Genomic DNA, 23,873 nt, shown 5'->3' with positions numbered 1-23,873 from the left:
AATACCATTACTGTATCTTACACTTATGTAGCAACTTTCATCCCAGGACCTTGGTATGTATTCAGAAGTTTCCATGTTGCAATAGAAGAGAGGCTAAGATGCAGTGTTTTCCCATTAACACATAGCAGCTTACCTTCATTATCAGTGCAATGACTTGTTATACAGAGACAATCACTCCACAGTACCATGCATTAATCCAAATAGGAAACATCCCAATTTATAATTAAAATTTTATTGCCAATAAAATAGTTTTCAAATATTCATCGTACAGTCACATACATGCTACTTTACAGACAAAAACGCCAATGACAAGCAGAACAACATTTTAGAAAAATCTGATGAGTTTCCCCACATGGGTTTTACACCAAGTTTGTGCTTCTCAGGCAATGAAGATTGAGCTTTATTCAATTAGGGTCTAACCCAAAGACCTTGGACAGACTCCTAGTGACTGTATGGGGCTTTGGATAAGGCCCTTATAAAATATTAAAAACCGGCTAGTGTCTATGCTGACTACGTATTAACATGACGTAATCCACTACTTATGGATAACTGACACATCGTTTCCCTATTGCAGTGTGTGTGTGAGGAACAGCCGTCCCCCTGTATACAGTACACCGATAGAAGTGTTGCAGCCAAAGTGCCAACCACCTCTGCTGTCCCTCCTGCCTCCTCACAGCTCAGGCTTCTGCAATCCATGCTCAGGGCAGCAACAATACATTCATCTATCCGAGGGAGACAGGGGCACTCCAAGCACTGGTTAATAGCGAGTCTCTTCAGGTTCCACGCCTCTGAAACCCAGAGATACACCAGGCTCAGGATTTTTCCTGTATGAAGTTATGTTAATTAACGACTACACCTATTCAAGCAGCAACAAATTTCAAGTATATGTGGACGTGTGTAAGTACTGCCCCCCACAAAACCACATGACAGATTCTTCTCACCATCACTGAAGATTAAAATACATGCCCTGATGCACTCCCAACATACAAATCTAGGAACTACCCGTTTTACTAGTTAACACTTCATGTTAGGGTGATGAATACCAATTGCCCAGGAAATCCAGCAGCAGGGGACCTGAGGAAGCGGGTGGTTCTGGCAGTGTGTCCTCCAAAATTCTTCCACTTGGGAGTGGTGGTAAGGGTTTGGCCCCTCAAGCCCTGCAAATCTTAGGGGAGCAGCAGGAGGCTACCAGCCCTATAGGAGACCTGTACCAACTCCAAAGCCCCATCTCCCTTCCAGTCCCAGTGAAGTCATGCTGCCTGGGACTCCCCTAAAGGACTGAAATGGAGTTCCACCACCCCACCTCCAACAGCAAGTGCCTAAAGTACCTCAGCCTTTGGGGCCAATGAAGAGCTCCCATAGATTGCAATGGGCTGTGGCTCAGATCCTTAAGTGTGCCCGTCATCTCCACAATACGCCCGAGTTCTGCTGGAATAGGGGGCCAAAAGCTTAGCCATACTCCAGCAGAATCAAGTCTCCCACACTGCATTCCAAAGCCAACATCAGCTCTTACCAGCAGCTTGGCTAGGCAATGCCATTGTCTTCACTTACATACATTAATTTTCAAACATTTCAATAGTTAAAAATTCACCAGAGACCATTACCAAAGAAATACATTATAAATCAGAACCATAAAAGAAGAGGTCCATCTGGAGTGGCCATTTCTAACATTGACCTCAGCATATTACAAGCAAAAATGACACAGACATGTTCCACAAAGGTGTACTTTTCTCATAGAATTTGTAGTTGCGTTGTGAACAAAGCCCCTTAATGAATCCCAGAATTCTCACCAAGATGATCTACTTCAACATCAAGTCTTCTACAAACACTGCAAGATCAATGGCGAATTCTTTAGCTGCCATGCTCTGTATTTTCATAAATTGGGATTTTGGGTACCCAACTTAAGATCACCTTTTAAAAGGGTCTGATTATCAGAAAGAGTGAGCAAAATCAGTCGCCTGTAAGTCCCCTTAGGCTGGGTACCCATAGACTGAAGTACTCAAAATCCTTTTGAGGGTTCAGGCCCAGAAGCCTTAATATTGCAGCCTGTGAAGTGAATCAAGGTAGTGAAAGGTGGCTCCCAAAGCCCAGCTTGTTTCGACATTGTCAATTTTTCGGGCAAGCTAGAAAGAAAAAAGGAGAGGAGTAAAACTATTGTTGTGTGTGTACATCACTAGCAAGTTGAGAGGCATCTCAACACAGCACTGAGAAGTATTACCTGAAACACCTGGCTTTTTGGAAAGCCCAGTTCTTGCAGTAGCAAACTGATATAGGTGAGGTCCATGCAAAGGAAAGGATTGTCTCCCGGCTTCACCTCCATGGTCTTACACACTAAGAAGAATGAAGAGAGAGAATTGACTCTTCAATTTATAAACGACTATTCAAATCCCTAAGATAGGTTAGTTTATTCTCCCTGTGCATGGGTGGAACAGAAACAGAAGAAGGAAAAACAGGCCAAGATTTGCAAAAACAGCTGCCTAAAGAGAGTCCACATTTAGGAACCTACGGAAGTAGCTTATTTTCAAAAGCGCCACAGTCCCAAGGTTGAAATTGACAGGTGCTCAGCACTGGTGAAATTCAGGCCACTTATTTCGGCACGGAAATATGGACTCAGGAGCCTAATTTTAGGCTCCCCAGTCTTAACACCCCTTTCATCAACGGACATTATGTCTACACTATGGAATCTGTGTCCGCATAGCTCTGTAGTGTAGACACGACCTATACCAACAGACAGAATGATGCTGTTTCTAGGACCACCGCCCTCGAAACGAAGTTAGCTTGGCTATATCTACACGACAAGTGCTACGGCAGCACCGCTGCAGACACTTGCTACAGCGATGAATGGGGTCTTCTGCCGCTGTAGTTAACCTATCCCCTTGAGAAGCAGAGAATTCCTCTACTGACCTAATGATGACCACACTGGGGCGTAGGTCGGCTGAACTACTACTCTCAAGGGGTGTGAATTTTTCACTCATGAGCAACATAGCTAGATGGTTCTATATTCTAGGTGTAGACCAGGCCTATGTCAACAGAAGCCCTTTTCCATCAACATAACCTCCAGCATAGAGGCAGCTGTGTCGGCATAGCAACATCGGTCAGGGTGTGTTTTTTTCACACCCCTGCCTGATGTAGCTATGCGGATAGAACTTTTCTTTGTAAACCAGGCCTAAGGTAGATATAGAAAAGAGTACGCATCTCAAAATCTGTTTGCACCTTGTTACGCAGCCATCCTCTCTCAAAAGCATTCTCCTCCCTTCCCCAAAACATATTCAAAGTCTAGTAAAGCGATCAAAGAGGCAGTGACCCCTCTGCGAAAACCTTTACTTCCTAAAAGTGTACTTGACTGTACTGGCAGAATGATCCTGAAGGTGACGAGGCTCTGCATGGGTGCCAGGATGCGACTGCAGGATCTGGAGGTTAATAGGATGTAGTCAAGAGACAAAGGGCTTGATTCTCCACTACATTAAAGTGGTTCTGCTCTCGTTTACACATCCCAAGTAACCAAATCGTAATGAAATGTCTTGGAATAGTGCACATTTAACAGACGTTTTTAGCAGAGAATATGTACAAACTGCTCAGATGCATAAACGTTTCTATTTATTTGATATGGATGTGTTTAAGCGAGCAGAGAGAATTAACTACTGTACTGCAATAATCTGCAACCCAGAAAAGCAACAGTTTATATCCACAGACAAATTCTTACCTATGGTGACTTGTAGGCATTAAACATTTTATAATCAACCAGTCAATCAGTTTGTGATATTAGTAAATATTATTTGGGTATATAAACAAACTTGTGACATACCTCTGCAAGCTAAGAAAAACTGGCTTGTGTCTTGGGGTTTTTAAATTTTTTTTTGCTTCTTTACAGATATTTAAAGAGGGCCTGCAAGTTTTTTGTAGAATCAAACAACTTTTTTCTGCTTGTTTAGGACCTTAAAATACCAGGAATTTCAAGCCTGATCATCGCTGGTTTTTGCTGGAGAATTCATGAAAGTGTTGAGATGTAGACTGTGAACAATCTCAGCCCTTGCTTGACAGGGCAAGAATGCTGAATCTTTCACAAAGGCAACTTCTCTCTCGAGTGTTTTTAAACCATTTGAGTTAAATGTGCATTACCAAAACCAGAGGCATGTAAAGAGTCAGAATAAAAATCACTTCCTTTCACAAGTAATCAGATTTTACTTGAATGGTATTTCTGATGTCAAAACAATAACATGTCATGCACAGAGTCTCCGGGGGAGGAGGGGGAAAAAAGGAGGGGGGAAAAAGCCAAGTTTCTAATAAACAAATACATTTACTGATTTTTAAAAAACTTTCAGATCGTCTTTACACAACAAAAAAGTCCCCACCCCCAAAAAAGTAAAAATCTATTTTCTCCTCTTTCCAGATCACTTTTAAACACAAGTATAAACTTTAAGAAAAAATAAACTGGATAAGAATAGATTAAGAGGACACTCCACTTATTTTACACTTACGATTTCAAGGTAATTGCTAAATGACATTTATTATTCTTATTGCAAGAGAGCTCAGACATCTATATTGTGAGATTTTTTTTGCCGTCTTTGTAAAAAATAAGGACTTATTAGAAAAATTGTGGCCAAAACTTTCAGAAGTAACTAGTACTTTTGGGTACCCAAGTTGAGACACTTTAGAAGGGGTCTGATTTTCGACAGTGGGTGCCCAACGCTTTCTGACAATAAGGCCTCTTTAAGATCCTTCAGATTCACCCCCGAAAAGAGACAGCCCCCAAATCATGAGTCACTTTTAAAAATCTTGGCCAGTGTTTTCTGCTTTACTTTACTTACCATACTTGGCTGCAATTTCGAAGTCACTGACTGTCAGGCTACCTCCTTTTCCCTTATCTAGAAGGGGGGAAATAGGGCATGTTTTACAGTGTGCATGTGAAGTCAGTTGTAAATGCTGAGCGCTAAACACTTCTGGAAATTGGACCACTGAGGGCTGGATCCTGCACTCACTGAAGTAAGTGGGAGTTTTGCCACCAACTTCACTGGTGCAGGATCAGGCCTTTATTTAGATGCCTTAATATGGACCGAGAAGCGGAACTTCAGCCAGTCTGTCCTTTTTTTAAAAAATTGTTTTTTAGCCTTAACAGGACACTGTCTACTTTTGAAATTTAGTCATTAAAAATAAAAGGTTGAAAACTGTTTCAGGTCAGACCTCCAAGTCCCTCTGCCTTTTTTCCAAAATAATTTTATAGTACCCGATCTTCCAAAAAAGATTATAAAAAGATTATATAACTGTACATTATATAACCAAGGACATAATGCCTTGATAGCTTTGTGAAGTAACTGGATTTTTTTTTTAAGGGCCACAAACTCTCCCATTAGCTACCTTTGCATTACAAAGAAAATCAGAAACAAATGTACCTATTAGACCAACCTCTGCTGCACAGTCATAATAATAGGAGAAAGCATAAAAATCCAAATCCTTTACGGCTTCTGTTTTATGCACCTTCTTGTAGAGCAGTTTTGCAACTTTGTTAGCACAGGATTCATACAGATGCTCTCCTAAAAGAAACAGACACCCAGCAAATCATATGCTGGTGATTAACCACCACCACCACCGTTTAATTTCTTCAGGGTCCGCAAGGCCTCTGGTCCCCTTAGGTCAGCAATGCTCTAATTTACTAGAGACTATCCATGGAAATAAAGGACCAGATCCTCTTCCTGATAAAGCCAATGGCAAAACTTACTGACTTCAGTGGGAACCAGATGGGTCCAAAGTACGGACGAGATCATCAGTGGACAAAGCAGCCCACAGTAAGACTATTGCAGGGCTGCTGACTTAGAGAGGTACAATCTCTTTCCTGTGCTCTCTGGTGCTCCCAGGAGAGTGTTAACTGTGCTGGGCTGGCAGCATATTGTGATGAAGTGGGACTGTTCTTAATGTTTCCTCTGAATATTGTAGGGGTGCCTCAGTTTCCCCTATGCATTTCTTAAGTCTCTAGGTGGTTGGATGAGGGGGTGTATTGTTGCAGAGCAAGGGCCAGTATACCTAAATGGCAGACACTCTGTCTCCTGGCAACTGATGGCCTGGGTCCTTCCGCCCTGCAAGGTGACAGCTAAAGGGTTGAAGAACAAAGGAATCAGGTGACCTCCTGGCCTGGGAAAGGTACTAAGCCCAGAGGAAGAGGGGGTGGAGAATGAGTCATTTGGGGGCTGGCTGGGGACGTGGAGTGAAGTGCAGATGTGGTTGTCTGGCTCACTGCCCCCCAAAATGGACCCAGCTGAGGGGTCCTGTTCTCTGTACCTACAAGCTCTGCTTTAGACCGTGTTCCCGTCATCTAATAAACCCGTTTTACTGGCTAGCTAAGAGTCACATCTGACTGTGAAGTTGGGGTGCAGGACCCTCTGGCTTCCCCAGGACCCCGCCTGGGCAGACTCGCTGTGGGAAGCGCACGGAGGGGCAGAGGATGCTGAATGCTCCGAGGTCAGACTCAGGAAGGTGGAAGTCGTGTGAGCTTTTTGCCTGCAGACAGGCTGCTCACACAGAGGAGACTTCACCAGAGTCCTGACTGGCTTCGTAGGGAGCAGTTCCAGAGCATCGCCCAGGGACTCTGTGACACACATGCTCTCCAATGCACTGGTATAACCACACGGCTGGCAGTGCTGGGAGGGGTGGGATCAGGTCTCTGCTCACTCCCCTGTCCCATTCACTTGAATAAGTTGGGTACTTGCAGGTTGGCACTGCAGACCCTGCTTCCCCCCATGTGCAGGGAATGGTGGAATGGCACACCAGTGCAGGGAAATACAGGGGTTCCCACACCCTCTTTACTCCCTCATGCCAGCACACTGGATGGTCCCCAGTTTGGTCCCATCTAGGTTACAATACATCATTCAGAAAGGATTTGTAGGTGTGGTATGACTAGGAGAATAAGGATTAGTAATAGGGCTGTCAAGTGATTGATCATGATTACATTTTCAAATATACTGATTTCAATTACAACACAGAATACGAAGCGTACAGTGCTCACTTTATATTTTTATTACAAATATTTGTACTGTAAAAACCAAAATAGTGTTTTCAATTCACCTCATACAAGTACTGTAGTACAATCTCTATCATGAAAGCTGAACTTACAAATGTAGAATTATGTACCAAAAAAAACTGCCTTCAAAAACAAAACAATGTAAAACTTTAGAGCCTACAAGTCCACTCAGTCCTACTTCTTGTTCAGCCAGTCACTCAAACAAGTGTGTTTACATTTGCAGGAGATAATGCTGCCTGCTTCTTGTTCACCATGTCACCTGAAAGTGAGAACAGGTGTTCACATGGCATTGTTGTAGACGGCATTGCAAGATATTTACATATCAGATGCACTAAAGATTCATGTCCCTTTATGCTTCAACCACCATGCTGATGAGTGGATAACAATCCAAAGCAGTGTGGACCGATGCATGTTCATTTTCATCATCTGAGTCAGATGCCACCAGCAGAAGGTTGATTTTCTTTTGGTGGTTCGGGTTCAATAGTTTCTGCATCAGTGTTGCTCTTTTAAGACCTCTGAAATCATGCTCCAGACCTCATCCCTCTCAGATTTTGGAAGGCACTTCAGATTCTTAAACCTTGGGTTTAGTGGTGTAGCTATCTTTAGAAATCTCACATTGGTACCTTCTTTGCTTTTTGTGAAATCTGCAGTGAAAGTGTTCTTAAAATGAACAACATGTGCTGGGTCATCTAAGACCGCTATAACATGAAATATATGGCAAAATGCAGGTAAAACAGAGCAAGAGACATACAGTTCTCCCCCAAGGAGTTCAGTCACAAATTTAATTAACTCATTATTTGTTTAATGAGCATCATCAGCATGGAAGCATGTCCTCTAGAATGGTGGCCGAAGCATGAAGTGGCATACGGATGTTTAGCATATCTGGCCTGTAAATACCTTGCGATGCCGGCTATGAAAGTGCCATGCGAATACCTGTTCTCATCTTTCAGGTGATACAGTAAATAAGAAGCGGGCAGCATTATCTTCTGTAAATGTAAATAAACTTGCTTCTCTTAGCAATTGGCTGAAGTAGGACCGAGTGGACTCGTAGGCTTTAAAGTTTTACATTGTTTTGTTTTTGAGTGCAGTTTTGTAACAAAAAAACCCCACTACATTTGTAAGTTCAACTTTCATGATAAAGAGATTGCACGACAGTACTTGTATGAGGTGAACTGAAAAATACTATTTCTTTTAGCATTTTTACAGTGCAAATATTTATAATCAAAAATATAAAGTGAGCGCTGTACACTTTGTATTCTGTGTTGTAATAGAAATCAATATATTTGAAAATGCAGAAAACATCCAAAAACTTTTAATAAATGTCAGTGGTATTCTATTGTTTAGCAGTTCGATTAAAACTGCTTCGGTTAATTTTTTTAATTGCAATTAATTGTTTTGAGTTAAACGTGTGAGTTAACTGCAATTCATCTACAGCCCTAGTCCGTGATAAGGGAAAGGTAGGACTGAGTGGCATGTGAATAATTTGAGAAATACTCTCGAGTTCAAATTGAAAATAGGGCCTGGGGGCAGGCAAAGAGGCTGTTTCAACTGAGAAGAGCACTGTGGATGAAGAACAAGGTTTGGGAATATATGACTGAACGTCACATTGAGAGACACAAAACAGGATCTGGGTTTTTTCAGATCCCCTGTACAAAACCGACGCCTGCAAAGCAGGAGGTTTGTGGGAAGGGAACAACAGTTTCTGCAATGAAAACTCATTCGCTATTGCAAAACAGGCTTCCTTTCCATTTGAAAACCCAGCAAAATAGGTAGATATGCTATGAGCACAAATGGCTTGGAAAACTCGGACAGCCAGACCTCTATCTGGTGTGAATCAGCCTAGCTCCACAGGTTTCAATAGTGGCAGGCTGATCTGCAACAGCTAGAATCTGGCCCCAAGTGTCTGGACCTGGTTATGCTAGACTTTTTTCTTAGAGTTTCCCGCTGATGCAGCTCCTCCAGTGGCAGACATGATGGAAGGGCTAGTGTAGACAGGGCTCCAGAGGTTCTTACTGTAAACCATCATGTTATGTAGACGTGCTCTGACCTGGGTTTGACAGGATGGGTTTTAAAATGCCATTGACTAATCTTCATTGCAGCTCCCCCTATTACACACTGGAGCAGATGGGGTGTGGATGAAGGGAGAAAAATCTCTTGGGCAGGAATAGCCTGAGGTCAAAGCAAAGTTACAGTAACAAAACAACTGAATATCTCAAACAGACTGAGATCCAGAAAGTGCATGCTGTTTGTTCTGATTTTAACATGCAAATCTAGAACATAATAGAAATAAGTTACTATACCTGCCTTCTGCCCTTTAATTCTGTACACTATTTCAGCATGTTCCCACTCACACTGGAAGCCGGGTGATAAACAGGGACTAATCAGCTCCTCTCCTTCCTTTACTGTAATAGAAAGAAATAGATCAAGCAGCATTAAGACACATGCTGAAGAGTCAACTGCCAATCCCTCCTCTCCTGGCCACAGTCCTACTCAGCATCCTCCCACCTCCCCAGCAATTTCTAACTCACTCATGGCCTGAACATCCCCCCTATCCCCATATGGACTGGTAATGGCCCATGCCTTCCTTTGACAGCACCATCCTCTGCCCACACCCATCTCGCTGGTAGATGTGCCCAGAGACATGCAGTGGTCCCATCTATGGCACGGGCAGGCTGAGAACGGAGAGAGTAGCAAGTGAATGAACTACCACTTCCCCTTATAACAGGCTATGCTCCTATGGCCCAGAGAATGGGTTTTGCACCTATGGGGGAAGGATGAAGTTACTGGGAGTGCGCAAGGACCTGATGTTGGGACCCTCTGGCCCAAAGGATCATTTGGCCTATAAAAATTATCCTACAAGTCACTGAAATGTAAGAGCTCTGTGCCGGATTACTTACAGGCTTGTCCCTCAATGCCGCCTAAAATCGCAAGCCTTGCTGACATTAACCCAAGTCCCAGGTAGCTGTGAAGGAGAAAAGCCGCTGTGAAAGAGTACACTTCTACTGGCATCACGCTGGGGCAAGTGAGTCATGTCTATTTGCAGGACGGTTCCAGCAAACCGTCTCGACGCAGCAGCGAATAGCCTGGTTCGAGTGAAGGTCGAGCTGTCACTTCCATTAACAACATCTCTCCCACAGTCTGACAAACGAGCAAAATCATTTCCTCTCAAGTGGAAGACAGTGGATGGACTGTCAGAGTGAAATCCTGCTTGTTCAGACTGCAACTAAATCAGGGCGGGTGTCTTTTTTGGGAGGGTGTAGAAAACTAGACTGCGGTGCAGCCAAGGAGGAGCAGCCCTCCAGGATCTCCCCTAATGTTCTTCCTCCCATCTCCCAACAGCTCCGCATTATCTCAGCTCTTCTTCCAGCCCAGAACAACGTCCCGCCGAGACATGAAACACTCTCTCCGCCCATGGGAACGAGCTCTCCCAACCCCTTTCAGCCCAGCGGCCGGGGCCAAGTCACAACCCCCTCTCTGTTGTGCTGCTGTTAGAACGTGTGTATGACAGGCTGCGCAGCTGTCATGATACCCTCGGAATCAGATTGATCACAATGGTAACGAGCTAAAGTACTCAATTTCCATCAGCTTTGCACCGGCTAGAGCGTGTTAGGATTTCAGCTAAGGGTTATAGTTATGGTTACATATACGCAGAAAATAAGCAAACCTAAACTGCAACACAGCAAAGCACAATAAGGAAAAAATTAAGGTGGAGTCTATTTGGCTGTAGCTATATGAGAATACGTGGTATGATTCCTCTGACTGGATCTTCTTCCTGTTGTCACAGTGTGTCCGCCACTCTAATAAACTTGTGTGACTATTAGGAGCAGTAATTTTCCAGAAGTCAATTTCTCTGGCTTTTGTATTAGAGGTAAACACTTGTGAGATCCCCAGTTCTGCAGAGCACATAAACGCTTAAAGTTAAGCACATGCGTAAATCACATTCATCCAATAATTGGCTTTCATCTTTACCAGACACTCTTTTCCCCCCACAGCTAACCTGTATGAATACAGTTTGTATGTGTTGTTAAACATCTGAAATGAAGTGATATGGCCAGCTGGTGATGTCTGGAGAGTTATCTATAAGGAGAAACAAAGAAGTCATTGTAAGATTTTTTTGGAACGTCCAGAAACAGCAAGGAGTAACAATACAGTATTTGAGCATACAAACAGGTTACCATCCGCACAGAAGTCCTATTTGCAACATGGCTGGCTGTGGAAATAAGTTATTTACAGACTAGTCTCAGACTAGCCCTGGATCTATTAGAGATGACCAGAACATAGGAACAGGAGTTAAAACAGTGACCTGACACTACAGAGTCACATCAGCTCAAACATTTATATTGACACCAAACCAATGCAAATAAGGATTTTAAACAAAACAAAACACACTTCTTTCCATGACTTCCATCAATGCACCTCATTCCTAACCTGCAATGGCCCCTTATTTCAGTTCTGAACCCCTTTGGATGAAAGATCAATCCTGCCCCACTGCATGGTACTTTATGGACACAAATGGAAACTACAGAAAGATTGTGATTTTCCTAACCAGAAAGTAGCTCACGTAAGACTTGTCTTCTCTTGACCGCAAATCACTGACACCACCATCATTGTACCATGGCAACTAGGAGGAAGTGACTCCAGATTTGTTAAGAGACAAGTAGGAGGCACGCCTTCATGTAACACAAACAGCCTCAATTCTTTTGCAAGAATAGCAGAATGCCTGCTCATTAAAACCAGTGTTTCCCTGCAGTACGTGTTCAGTTTACCTCAGTGATTGGAAGAAATGTCATTTGTGTTGATCCACCTCCTAAATCCAGCATTCCTACACTTCTTTTTCTTGAAGCATTTAAGCTACCTGAAATGAATCATGTGACATAATGAAAGCCATTGTGTGTCAGTAATAACTCAAAGCCATAAAGCAATAAAAACAAACATGGCTACGAAAAAGGGAAAAAAATCCATCCTCCCATAGACAATAAGAGATGAACAGTTACAACTAGTTTTCATATAGCGGAAAGCAAGTCTGTAATTAACTACCTGGGTTTTTGGCCAACTATAAAAACAAATGAAAGGCAGACTAGTTGGATGGAGTGACAAACTGCACAGAAAGAAAAGGAGGACTTGTGGCACCTTAGAGACTAACCAATTTATTTGAGCATGAGCTTTCGTGAGCTACAGCTCACTTCATCGGATGCATACCATGAAAACTGCAGCAGACTTTATATATACACAGAGAATATGAAACAATACCTCCTCCCACCCCACTGTCCTGCTGGTAATAGCTTATCTAAAGTGATCATCAGGTTGGGCCATTTCCAGCACAAATCCAGGTTTTCACCCTCCTGCTGGTGATAGCCCATCCAAAGTGACAACTTTGTTTGTTGTCACTTTGGATGGGCTATCACCAGCAGGAGAGTGAATTTGTGTGGAGGGTGAGAAAACCTGGATTTGTGCTGGAAATGGCCCAACCTGATGATCACTTTAGATAAGCTATTACCAGCAGGACAGTGGGGTGGGAGGAGGTATTGTTTCATATTCTCTGTGTATATAAAGTCTGCTGCAGTTTCCACGGTATGCATCCGATGAAGTGAGCTGTAGCTCACGAAAGCTCATGCTCAAATAAATTGGTTAGTCTCTAAGGTGCCACAAGTACTCCTTTTCTTTTTGCGAATACAGACTAACACGGCTGTTACTCTGAAAACTGCACAGAGATAACCTTTCACAGTATGGAAATAATCATTGTTTTTTTCCCCTTAGATCCTTAAATCAAGAAAGAAAAAGAAAAAAAAACCCACAAAAACCCAAACTACTACTATTCGGCCTTGAGCCCACCAAGACTTAAACACATGCTTAACTTTTAGGTATGTGAGTAATCCCTTGAACTTTAAGTCTGTAAAATGGGAGCCATAAATACTGTTCTTCAAAGAGAAATTTAGGCCTAGTCTACACTGCCATCTCTTGGGGAGGCAGATTAACTACATCAACAGACAAGCCCCCTTCTGTTCATGTCGGAAATGTCCATGCTACAGCAGCATAGATGCAGCACTGCGGAGGTGCTGCCGTGGCCTTTGTGGTGTAGACACAGCCGTTACCACTGTTTTAAGCCATTTTATTTTCTCTCTGTTTAGAAAAATTATATCCCGTGTCTAAATTTTAATTTCACAACACTGAAGCAAATAGTCTAGATGCACGGGAGCACACTTGCTTCTTTAATTTCCATTCTCTCTCGTGAACCCACAGTACACATGTGCACACACTGTGTAAGTGTCCAGCCTGCCTGATAACGGCAGCACCCGCAGTATAAATACTAGGAATTAGGGCTGTCAATTAATTGCAGTTAATTCAAGCAATTAATGCAACACAAATTAACTAGATTAAAAAAAGACGTGATTAACTGCAGCTTTAATTGCGCTGTTAAACAATAGAATACCAATTTAAATTTATTATAAATATTTTTGGATGTTTTTCTACATTTTCAAATACATTGATTTCAATTACAACTAGGGTGACCAGACGTCCTGATTTTAACCCATTTGTCCCACGTCCCGACTGCACATCGGTCGGGACACCCTTTGTCCCAGTATCGGGGACAGACCGCTCACCATTGCCGGCGAGGCGGCGCTTCCTGGGGCAGCTCCCGGTGGCATCCATTATATATAAGCTCAAGGGAGGGACACTGAAGACAGGAAAACTGCACAAACTGCAGGATATCAGGTACAGCTACACATGCACATACCTGTTAAAAAGTTGATCGTGATCCAGGCCGAAATTCCTGATAAGAGAACATTCCAGAGAGACATGCCATTAGACAACGTCATCTGCTCATGTCCAACAATGTCAAACAGCGAGTTAAACCATAAACATTTTTCTTGATTTAGATTTTGTCACTGGAGATTTAGGTTTTGTTTCTTTTTTTTTTAAATACAGCTGTCTTTTTCAACAGTTCAGCTACAGATTTTAGATTAAATGATCAGCAAATTGGGTCTGTCACCCTACACCAGACTAAATGCAAAAGGACCATCAATCACATGCCCCCCTTTAGCAAGTAGTTCTCTAATGCAACCCTCAAAAGAATTAGAAACGAAGGGCCAAATCCTCAGCTGGTGTAAATTAGCATAGTTCTATTAATCTCAATGGAGCTATGCAGATTTGCAGCACCTGAGAATCAGACCCACAGACTTTAGAAATAACACTTCCATAAAAATCGAGAATCATAAACATAAAGTTAGGGACCTTAAACATGGAGAACATGCTTCTGCAGCCAACATTTATATTATTACTAATTATCTGTAATGCCTAGGAGCCCCAGACCAGGACCCCCTGGTGCCAGGTGCTGTACAAACATAGAACAAAAAGACATTCCCTGTCCCAAAGCGCTTATATAACATCCAAGCCAACTGGCAGAGTCCCTCTGCGTGAAGTGGTTGGCAACCACTTTACTTTACAGATTAAACACATCCGTGGATCAACAGCAAAGGCTTTGTTCTAAAGCTTTCATTTTTTAGCTAAAAGATCAACAAATAAGCGATCCTTCATGCTGTAGAGCAACTCCTGTTTGGTGTCTGGGCTGAACTGACTGAATTTTGTTACACTTAAGACATTTTAAAGTTATTCCCTTTTTAAATACTAAGAATTTGGGTTTTCTTCATTTTCCTATTTTTCTCCCCCAAGAACTTTGGAGAACTGAAAATTTTGTCCTTTTCCCACTTCACAAACATTGTCTTTTCCTATTAATAGAAGAAATGAATAGGCCTCATTAACAACTTAAAATACTTAATCAATGTTAAAATATCAGCACACCGCCGGGAATAAGCCCAGTGCACGTGCTAGTTAACTGTTGTCACAGAGCAAAAAAAGGGAGCTATTTTAAAGTTTACTATCTGAGCAGCATGAACAACATTTGATATGTAGAATTTGGTAGATTTTCCTTGAAAATTTATAAAGTTAGATCAAATTTTGGACCCAACTTCAGCATTCTTTTTATTTTAACCTATCTAATTTCAGTTTGCATTCTCTTGCATAACAGGGTTTCAGCTTTAATTCACATTTACAGACTATTAAGAATATTAAAAAAAATCTTAGTACATTTACAGTTAAGAATTGGATTACATAACAACTTGAACTAATACTGTCTACTGTAAGGCAATTCACAGCCAAGATTTTCAAGAGTGGGAGCCTAACTTCAGGCTTCCACATCTATATTTTGGTACTAAAAACATGGCTTGATTTTCAGAAGTGCTGAGCACATAGCAGCTCCCATTGATTCAACTGAACCTGCTGGGTGCTCAAGCACTTAAAATCAAGCCACTTATTTAGGAGTCAAATGTTAAACCTCAAACGTTTTTTGGTCGGCACAATTTTAAATTTGGTTGGCGCAAATTAAAAACAAACACTGGCCTCACTCCAGCAATGAGATCTGCTAGCACAGATCCACATGCACGTGGATTTCCACTGACATCAGTGGTGACTCAGCTCGGACGCAAAAGTCTGGACTAGAGGATCCAGCTGTAGGATTGGGGCAATTTTGTCAACCTATTTATACAAGTGTTCATGTGTAAGACTATAAAAAACATGCCTCAGAAATTCAGCCTACCTTCATCAGTTCCATTCATTATGGAGACACAGTCATCCCTTACAAAGAAAGGAGATGCCTGGAAAATTTCTTTTACCTAAATGTAAAGGAAAAGATAAAATCAGTGGAAGTTTTTGCTAGACAGGGATAGGTGTGTGGTATAACATTTTACTGCCTCCGAGTCAAATCCTGAGTGCTGCTGAGCACCTTCACTGAAGTCAGGAGGAGTCTCATGCGCTGAGCAGCTCTTGGAATCCAGCTTGTAATAACCACTGCTCAGCTTTCTAACGACGTTATCAATCTAGTCAATGGCTTTGTACTGCGATGCAGAGACAGGGTTAGTAGAGGCCGCATGGCAACGCTCCACAGCCAGTGGATTCCACCCCAAGACAATACCTCGTTTTGTTCAACAGTAACCAATCTGGACAAATAAGGACAAATGTTGATGGGGTCTTGAAGGGAATCTGGTTTAGCCAGAAGGATGGCGACTGCAACATGGAGCCCACGGGGTGTGTAAAGACGAAGGCAGGAGAAAGACATGTTAAAGAACACCCTGGCGAAAAACATTACTAATGGGCACAGTAATGCCTCATGACTACACTGGAAGTTAAAGCCAAAGTCCCACATTCTCTAGTCTAGATTCTGCAGCAAGACCCCTCAGCTTCCAGTACAAGTCAAACTGGAAATTCTGCAGCAGCTTTGACTAAATTCAATACGGAAATGAGGGATAAAGTCAGTTTCTTATGTTATATACTTTGATATTAAGTTCAATTTCACATTGCCCTGGAATTGTCACTTTCCAGTGTGCTGCAGACTTTTGTATTGCTAACACTCAACTTCTAGGGTGCAGCTGTCAGGGAGAAGCTAGAGGCTGACAGATAGGATGGGACAGTTGGGGCTCTGGGCACCAGAAAAGCATGAGAAGCAGTTTGGGATTCTAGCATCCAGTGGGCGAGACATCTAGCACAGATGAGGGCATGCTGGGTCAGAGGTAAACTGGGTCAGAGGTAAACTGACATTTTTGGATAGAGGAGGAGCTTGATATCGGAATTCACCACTCTTGTAACTAACCAGATATGCCCCAGTATCCAACACTGTAACCCACAATGATTGCTAAACACATTGTCTGGATGTTTCTGCTAAAATTATCAGTACTAGAATAGTTGTCATTAGGCTTCAGAATCCACACATTGAGCTGACTGAGACAATTCACATTTCTCTCAGAGCCACTGTTTCATGCTGCTTGTAAATTCTGGAAAATATGGCACCAGTGCACATTTGATAGGTATTCCCACAACCATAAGGGCTAGAAACCCAATTTTAAAAATGAAAGCTTATTTGAGCAGAACTATTCGGCCTCATCATATTTATTGCGTGGCTAATTCAGTAGCCAGTGAACTTTCAAAAATACAGGACCCTGATTAAAACCAGGAAGAACTGACATCTAAAGTACTAAACCAACCATTGACAATAGCTAAAAATGCCTCAAACTTACATGTGACATATTTATAATGAGTTTTAACTCAAACACATTTAGGATGCCCAAAAATATTCATTTAAATCAAGGTCCATACATAGACTAATTACTCTATAGCTGGAGTTAGTTGTGGATGGACTTTTCTGTAGCTCTCATTAATCTGTTGTTTTTGAATAATGCACTATTTCATTTTAATTCTGATAACACCTACAATCTTGATTCCAACAGTATCAACAATACTGAGAAAAATATTACTTGCCAAGAATATTTTTGACAAGTTCTTTAAAATACCTACACAGTATTAACTCATATTAAAGATTTTTTTATTTTTAAATATGGTTACAAACAGTTTTTAGATACAAAAGGCTGAACACTAGAGGCTAGTCATTCAAACCTAGTACCATGAAGTCTTCACCCTTTTGTAATGGACTGATGTCTTGTATTAGGACTTACATGCAATGTATTATGTGATCAAACAACTGAGCACTGCTATACTGTCTAAATGGTAAAAATGGAATATTTAAATTACACTGAAAGCAGCATATGAAAAAAGTGTATGTATTCTATAGTGGACCAAATTCTGCTCTGAAGTGTAAAGAAAAAATAATTACCTTATCCAGCAACTTCTGAGCTTTATCTCCTGGCAACAGCCGTAAACCAGCTGTTGCTTTAAGGACCAAAGGAGTAAACTTCCACAACTCCATAGGAACCTCATCCTTAGCAACTTCTAGAAGTTCTTGTATCCCCTGAGCACTCTAAGAGGAGAGAGGAAAAAGCAATACAGACATTTTGTTAGATCTCAGAAGTAGAGCGGTTATATTACTTATGTATCCAGCACTGCTGCAACCACTACTGGAAAGTTGTGTCCAGTTCTGGTGTCCACAATTCAAACAGGATGCTGATAAATTGGAGAGGGTTCAGAGAAGAGCATGAGAATGAACAAAGAACATGCCTTATAGTGATAGATTCAAGGAGCTCAATGTAACAAAGAGAAGTTTAAGGGGTGACTTGATCACAGTCTCTAAGTATGTATATAGAGAACATATCTAATAATTGGCTCTTCAATCTAGCAGAGAAAGGTATAATCAATTAAACGGCTGGAAACTGAAGCTAGACAAATTCAGACTGGAAATAAATTTTTTATCAGTGAGAGTAATCAATCAGTGGAACAATCTACCAAGGGTTGTGGTGGATTCTCTATCACTGGCAATTTTAAAATCAAGACTGGATGTTTTTCTAAAAGATGTGTTTTAGGAACTACTTTGGGGCAGTTCTCTGACCTGCGCTACAGGTCACACTAGATGATCACAATGGTCCCTTCTGGCCTTGGACTCTGTGGATAGAAGACTATGCAGAGACAGGAAAAGGCCACAACATTCAAGGAAGAATCCCTATCCAGGAGATAACATAAGCATGTGCTTTTATGCAGTCTTGAATTGAGGCTTAACTGACTGTTTAGCTGATGGAATTTGGAAATTTATCAATCATGAAAGTGATGAAACATGGTACATTACTTGTTCCATCCTTTTCCAGGAAGACAATAATATTGTTTCTATCAATGTAGTCATGTTAATCAGTTAGTAGAAATATTTATGCTTTTAGCACATGGGTTGGACACTCCAAGATGCTGGGAAATTCTTGGAGACGCCAAGTGCCCCAAATTCCCATTGAAGTCAATCAGAAAGACTCTGGTACAAAGAGGAGTCTACTGTACTATAGCAATATTCAACACTGCTTCATTTGCAAAGCACATAAAGAGTGAGTTTCTATCAGACATCTTTTCACAATTAGAAAAAAGCATAGTTACCTTATCAACATCATCAGCATAAGCAGAGAGTCCTGGCTTCAGTGCTTTAAATGTTTCATGGGTTAATTTAGGAGTCTCTGTGCAAAAGCAATAATTTTTAAGAGTAAGAAAGCATAAATCTTGATATAAAATAAAAGATCATTTTGCAAGTTAAACCTTTATATGCTAATTTTGCATAATTAAGGCTAATGGGAATAGTCTTAAGCCTAATCTAAAGGGGAAAATCAAAGGCAGCCTTACTATTAAAATGCACCTGTTATTAGGGGGGGGTCAACCCTTGCCAAAATGTTTTTTAGGAGTCACAATTAATTGATAGACAGGTGCTGGTTTCTGCTCATATCCTGAACAGTAAGAATCCAAGTTTCTCAGAATTTATTTCATGTCCTCACTTTTTCTATTACCAAGGCTAATCTACCTTCAAAACAGTCCAACTCACAAGGGTGGAACTTTTCAAAGTGCTCAGTATTGGCCTAACTCTGCTCCAATTTACATCAATGGAAGCAGAGTTAGGCTAATGCTGAGCATGTTTGAAAATCACACCCATAATGTTTAAATATGGTTACAGCCAAGTTTCTGTCCTCAAGGACACTGCCAAAAGTTATCTACAATGCAATTAAAAGGTTTATTTTCTTGCTGTAAAAGAATAAGAATCATCTGTTTAATGATGAACTGATCTGTGGAAACCAAGGTAAAATTACACAGTTCAGATGTGTGAACTGGGTGTGAACTGTGTGAGGAATAGGGCAGCCCTTACTCACATGAGCAGTTCTACTGATGTCACTGGAATTGCTCGCGTGAGTAAATGCTCACCTAGATAAGGACAATCTGTCCCTAAATCATATATTCGGGAGACCATACTCTTAGCACTCATACAACATCTTCCACCCAAGGATCTTATAGAACTTCACAAACCAACTGACAAAGTCTCACAAGAGCCCGGAGAGATATGGGATTAGTGTGACTGTACAGACTGGCAAAGACGTTAAGTGGATATTTCTAGTGAAACTCAGCAAGACAGCAGAAGAACTAGATCAAAACCTAGGTCATCTAAGTACAGGTCCCACACTCTATCCATGATGCCTCCCTTACAAGTATCTATCAATGTTCATTTTGAAAGCACTGCTTTATTGTACATGCACCACAGAAACACTTAGAACAAAACTAGGATTCAAGCTTGTTGAGTTTTATTCATTAATTATGAAAACATTTGGGGGTGGGGGGGAGCAAAAATTCTCCATGTCTTCACTAACAGACTGAAGAACAAAATCCTTTGTTAATACTTAGGCCCGGATCCTCAAAGGTATTTAAGCACCTGACTCCCACTGAAATCAATGGCAGTTGGCTACTTAAATACCTCTGAGGATCTGGGCCTCCATCGTGTAGGGAAGTAACTTTGGCATTTAGTGACCAAAGTGCTTCACTTTCCGTCCTTAGCGTTCTCTTCATTTAGTCTTTTTGACTGGATTCACTGTGCAGTACATTTAAATCACTGACGCTTGTTACTACAAGGCAGAACTAGTGTGTGGCAACTAGTGTCTTGTTTCTCTAAAATGCTTTAGGCCCAGTTTCAGCACAGTATGTAAACACGTTTAATTTTAAGCATGTGCTTAAGTCCCACTGAAATCAGTATGATTTCAGCATGTGCTTATGTACTGTGCTGAACTGGAGCACCAGAGGAGGCTATTGTTTCCAGGAAGTTCAGACAAAGGAATGTCCAGTGGCTAAGTCACAGGTCTGGGACACAGGAGATCAGCCCTGCCACAGATTCCCTGTGTGACCTTGGTCAAGCCACTTACGCTCTCTCGTTCTCAGAGCAGTGTACTGAGGACTGAGGCGCTACTGTTTATGAGGACCTCAGATATTACAGTAATGAGAGCTATACAAGTACAGCTGATCAGTCATATTTGTCTAACAGCGATAATCACCAAGTCAGGGGCTGAGATGAACAAATTGGTTTTAAAATAGGATGGTCTCCAAGAAACTTTAATTAAGATTTAACTAATTTCTTAAGGGTGCCTGGAGAGAAATTAAAAAAAGCATTAATTTAAAGAGCTTGTCATACCTTTTGATTTCTGTGTAAATTTAAAAATATGTATTCTAGTTCCAGTGCTTCCAGCGTCAAACATAATTCCATAGAACACTGCATGATCAGTCGTCAAAGTCGGATGGTCTAGTTCGTCTCTCCTACTTTCAGTAGCACCTTCTGTTATAGCCGAGATTGGTTTGGAGTCCACATGCCATTTTATATAAACCACATAAATAGCTACACATGCAAAAATCCCCAAACCATAGAACAGTTTTGGTATCTTCATGGCTTCCATTTATCAAATGTCGCTTCTTCTCTTTCACTCCAAGAGTGTGGATTCCATGTCACTCTACAATCAAAGAAAAAGAAAAACATATTTTAACTCTTTATACATTACTATGACACACATAATCAGAGGTGAAAATAAGTCGGCATGGTCCAGTATGGTGTACCGGTAAGAGCAGAAAGAAAAGGAGTACTTGTGGCACCTTAGAGACTAACCAATTTATTTGAGCATGAGCTTTCGTGAGCTACAGCTCACAGTTGACTGTATTGGCAGGGCCGCTGATTGCGAGGGGGGGTGGGGGGGCGCAGAAAAAGGGACAGCTTCCCCGGGGCCTGGCAATTTAAAAGGGCCCAGGGCTCCCGGCTGCTGCTGCCGCCACTACCATGGGGCTCCGGCGGTGATTTAAAGGGCCCAGGGCCCTGGCTGCCGCGACCGCTACTGCACCAGCGGCTGGAGCCCCATGCCCTGCCCCTTCTGCCCAAGGTCCCGCCCCCTTCTGGGGGCCCAGAGCCGCTGTCCCCAGCCCCCCTTGCTCAGGACCCTGGCCGCCCTGTGTACTGGTAAGTCCCTTAAGTTAGTTTCACCCCTGCACATAATACATTCTTACAAGCAGACATAAAAGCAGAATCAAAATAAGATAACAGGGTCACTCCCACGCATACACGTGCCATCTGTTTTAGCTTAGCGGTTGTTCAGAAAGATTGCACAAATGCAAACTGATGGAGCGGAGAGAACATTAACTGTTTTAGTAGGAAGAGGGCCTGAAATATACAGCCTTGTATTAGAGGCCTGAAGCCTGGGCTAAAGCAATTTGTTTGTATCAGTGTATAACCATGCATCGCAGAGGGAGTGTCTTTGGCCAGCTTAGGGAGCAGTGGAAAGTCCCATCACTGACTGAGCTGCGTCCATTTCACAGGCATCCATGTCTTAGTATCCTCATAGAGTCTGCCAAGTGCTACTACTCTGCTTCATCAACAATCAACCCGGCCGGGCGCCTTCACACCTTCATGGATTTTGTGGACGCTGGGCGGTTCGCTCGAGGTCTGCCGTGCCAGCTGTCTGAGCAGAGCTGGGGCAGCACACAGGGAGAACACACACGCAGCCAAACATCTGATGACATTGGTGACCCCGACCACTCATCTAGTGGGTAAGTGAGCTGTCCTTTGTAGGAATCGCAATCTAACATGACAGAAAGCCACGAGCTGAGGAACTCTCTTAACCCCTCCCTGCAAATCCCCAGAGCGTAACAAGGTATGGACCTGCTGAGTTGCTAGCAAAAGAGGTCCATATGAATTTAAAAAGTATAGTGGGGAAGAAACATGGAATGAAATCTGTAAGGCTAGGGCAGAAACTGTAGCCTTGAAATGGGGGGGAGGGAGGGGAGAAGAGCAACCTAGGAAGGTGGGGAGACCTGAGCCAAGAGAGATTAACTCCATCGAAGTATCTTAAAGCACAGATGGCAGCAGCAAGTTTAGCCAACTGAGAAAGGATATAAAGGAAAACTGAACTGGTATGTAAAATATTTCAGAAAGAAGGTTCTACTTTTCGCTCTGAGCCTGGTTCTGTGGGTCAAAGCAGCGGGAACCGCCCTGGGGTTTTATCCTGGCTCTGGGAGAAGCGTGGGGGTAGTTACCTGCTCTTGTAAAACCTGAGTTTGTTCCCCCAGTGTATGTTGCTTCTGTGCACCTGCCACATGGGTGGCGGGAGCGCCCTTTTCTGCTGCAGTTAATTCTTTTCGGGCAACTCCATGGGTTAAGGTACTTTAGGTGTTAACCGGGGCTGAGAGTATTTTCCGCTGCCTGCATCCGATGAAGCGGCTGCAGCTCAGGAAAGCTCGTGCGCGAACAAATGGGCTGGTCTCTGAGGAGCCACAAGCCCTCCGGCGTGCTGGGAAAGCAATCGCCCAGGGAAGCGTCGCGTTAACAGGCGCACATCAGCAGCCGCCGCTGTTCAGCGGGCTGTACAAACGAAGAGCGACCAATTCATCCGCGGCGCCCGGGGAGCGCGGCGCTCGGCCTTCCCGCTGGGCCGCCTGCGGGACTGAACACCCGCCCGGCCCCCCAGCGCCGCCCGCCCGCCCGCCTGGCCCCCCAGCGCCGCCTGCGGGACTGAACACCCGCCCGGCCCCCCAGCGCCGCCCGCCCGCCCGCCTGGCCCCCCAGCGCCGCCTGCGGGACTGAACACCCGCCCGGCCCCCCAGCGCCGCCCGCCCCCCAGCGCCGCCTGCGGGACTGAACACCCGCCAGAGCCCCCGCCCGGCCCCCAGCGCCGCCCGCCCGCCCGCCTGGCCCCCCAGCGCCGCCTGCGGGACTGAACACCCGCCAGAGACCCCGCCCGGCCCCCCAGCGCCGCCCGCCCGCCTGGCCCCCCAGCGCCGCCCGCCCCGACCGCGGCCTCCGCACGGGCCGGGCCGGACTCACCGGGCGCGGGGCAGGGGCTTGGCCCGGGCGAGGAGCGCGCTCAGCCGCGAACGGAGCCGGCAGGGAGCGCCTGGTCCACCGGCCACGGCCCGCCCACGGGCCCGCGCAGCCCCGGCCCCAGCCCCAGCCCGGCCCGGCCCGGCCCGCGCGCTTCCCGGCCGCGGCGAGGAAGGGCCGAGGCGGCCCGGGACAGGCCAGGACACGCGCCGGGGCACCCGCCCCCGAGCCCCGCCGGCCCCCCGGGGCACCTACCCCCGCTGCCCCCGGGCCGCC

The 23,873-nt window shown here is 43.6% G+C and overlaps 1 protein-coding gene across 3 annotated transcripts; it reads right to left on the bottom strand.

The window, feature by feature from the left end:
- Window positions 1-216: 216 nt before the first annotated feature.
- ENTPD6 (ectonucleoside triphosphate diphosphohydrolase 6) lies at window positions 217-23,873 on the bottom strand. 3 transcript variants are annotated; one of them, XM_075127322.1, is made up of 14 exons: window positions 23,853-23,873; window positions 20,931-21,243; window positions 18,869-18,945; window positions 17,673-17,816; window positions 15,606-15,681; window positions 13,749-13,784; window positions 11,779-11,867; window positions 11,010-11,089; window positions 9,910-9,974; window positions 9,313-9,414; window positions 5,391-5,531; window positions 4,809-4,865; window positions 2,219-2,331; window positions 217-2,123 (listed from the first exon to the last, which is right to left on the bottom strand). In XM_075127322.1, exons 2-14 carry the CDS (start codon window positions 21,187-21,189, stop codon window positions 2,034-2,036), a joined length of 1,329 nt encoding a protein of 442 aa, XP_074983423.1. In that variant the 5' UTR covers window positions 21,190-21,243; window positions 23,853-23,873; the 3' UTR covers window positions 217-2,033. The 3 variants fall into 3 exon arrangements, with proteins under 3 accessions (XP_074983423.1, XP_074983422.1, XP_048698218.1); XM_075127321.1 differs by lacking the exon at window positions 23,853-23,873 and adding an exon at window positions 23,601-23,721; XM_048842261.2 differs by lacking the exon at window positions 23,853-23,873 and adding an exon at window positions 22,814-23,143.

The sequence above is a fragment of the Caretta caretta genome, chromosome 3 (genome assembly GCF_965140235.1).
Source record: "Caretta caretta isolate rCarCar2 chromosome 3, rCarCar1.hap1, whole genome shotgun sequence".
In the NCBI taxonomy this organism is placed as follows: Eukaryota; Metazoa; Chordata; order Testudines; family Cheloniidae; genus Caretta; species Caretta caretta.
This window is presented reverse-complemented; position numbering and strand designations above follow the sequence as displayed.

What these genes read in the sequence shown, in the direction of transcription:
- ENTPD6 (XM_075127322.1), bottom strand. Translation starts at nt 21,189, where the DNA reads ATGGAAGCCATGAAGATACCAAAACTGTTCTATGGTTTGGGGATTTTT. An exon ending in CATTTCTTCCAATCACTGAG is followed by an intron (nt 11,090 to 11,778) that starts GTAAACTGAACA and finishes TTCTCCTTATAG; the next exon opens with ATAACTCTCCAGACATCACC. An exon ending in CAAAAAGCCAGGTGTTTCAG is followed by an intron (nt 2,124 to 2,218) that starts GTAATACTTCTC and finishes TTTTCTTTCTAG; the next exon opens with CTTGCCCGAAAAATTGACAA.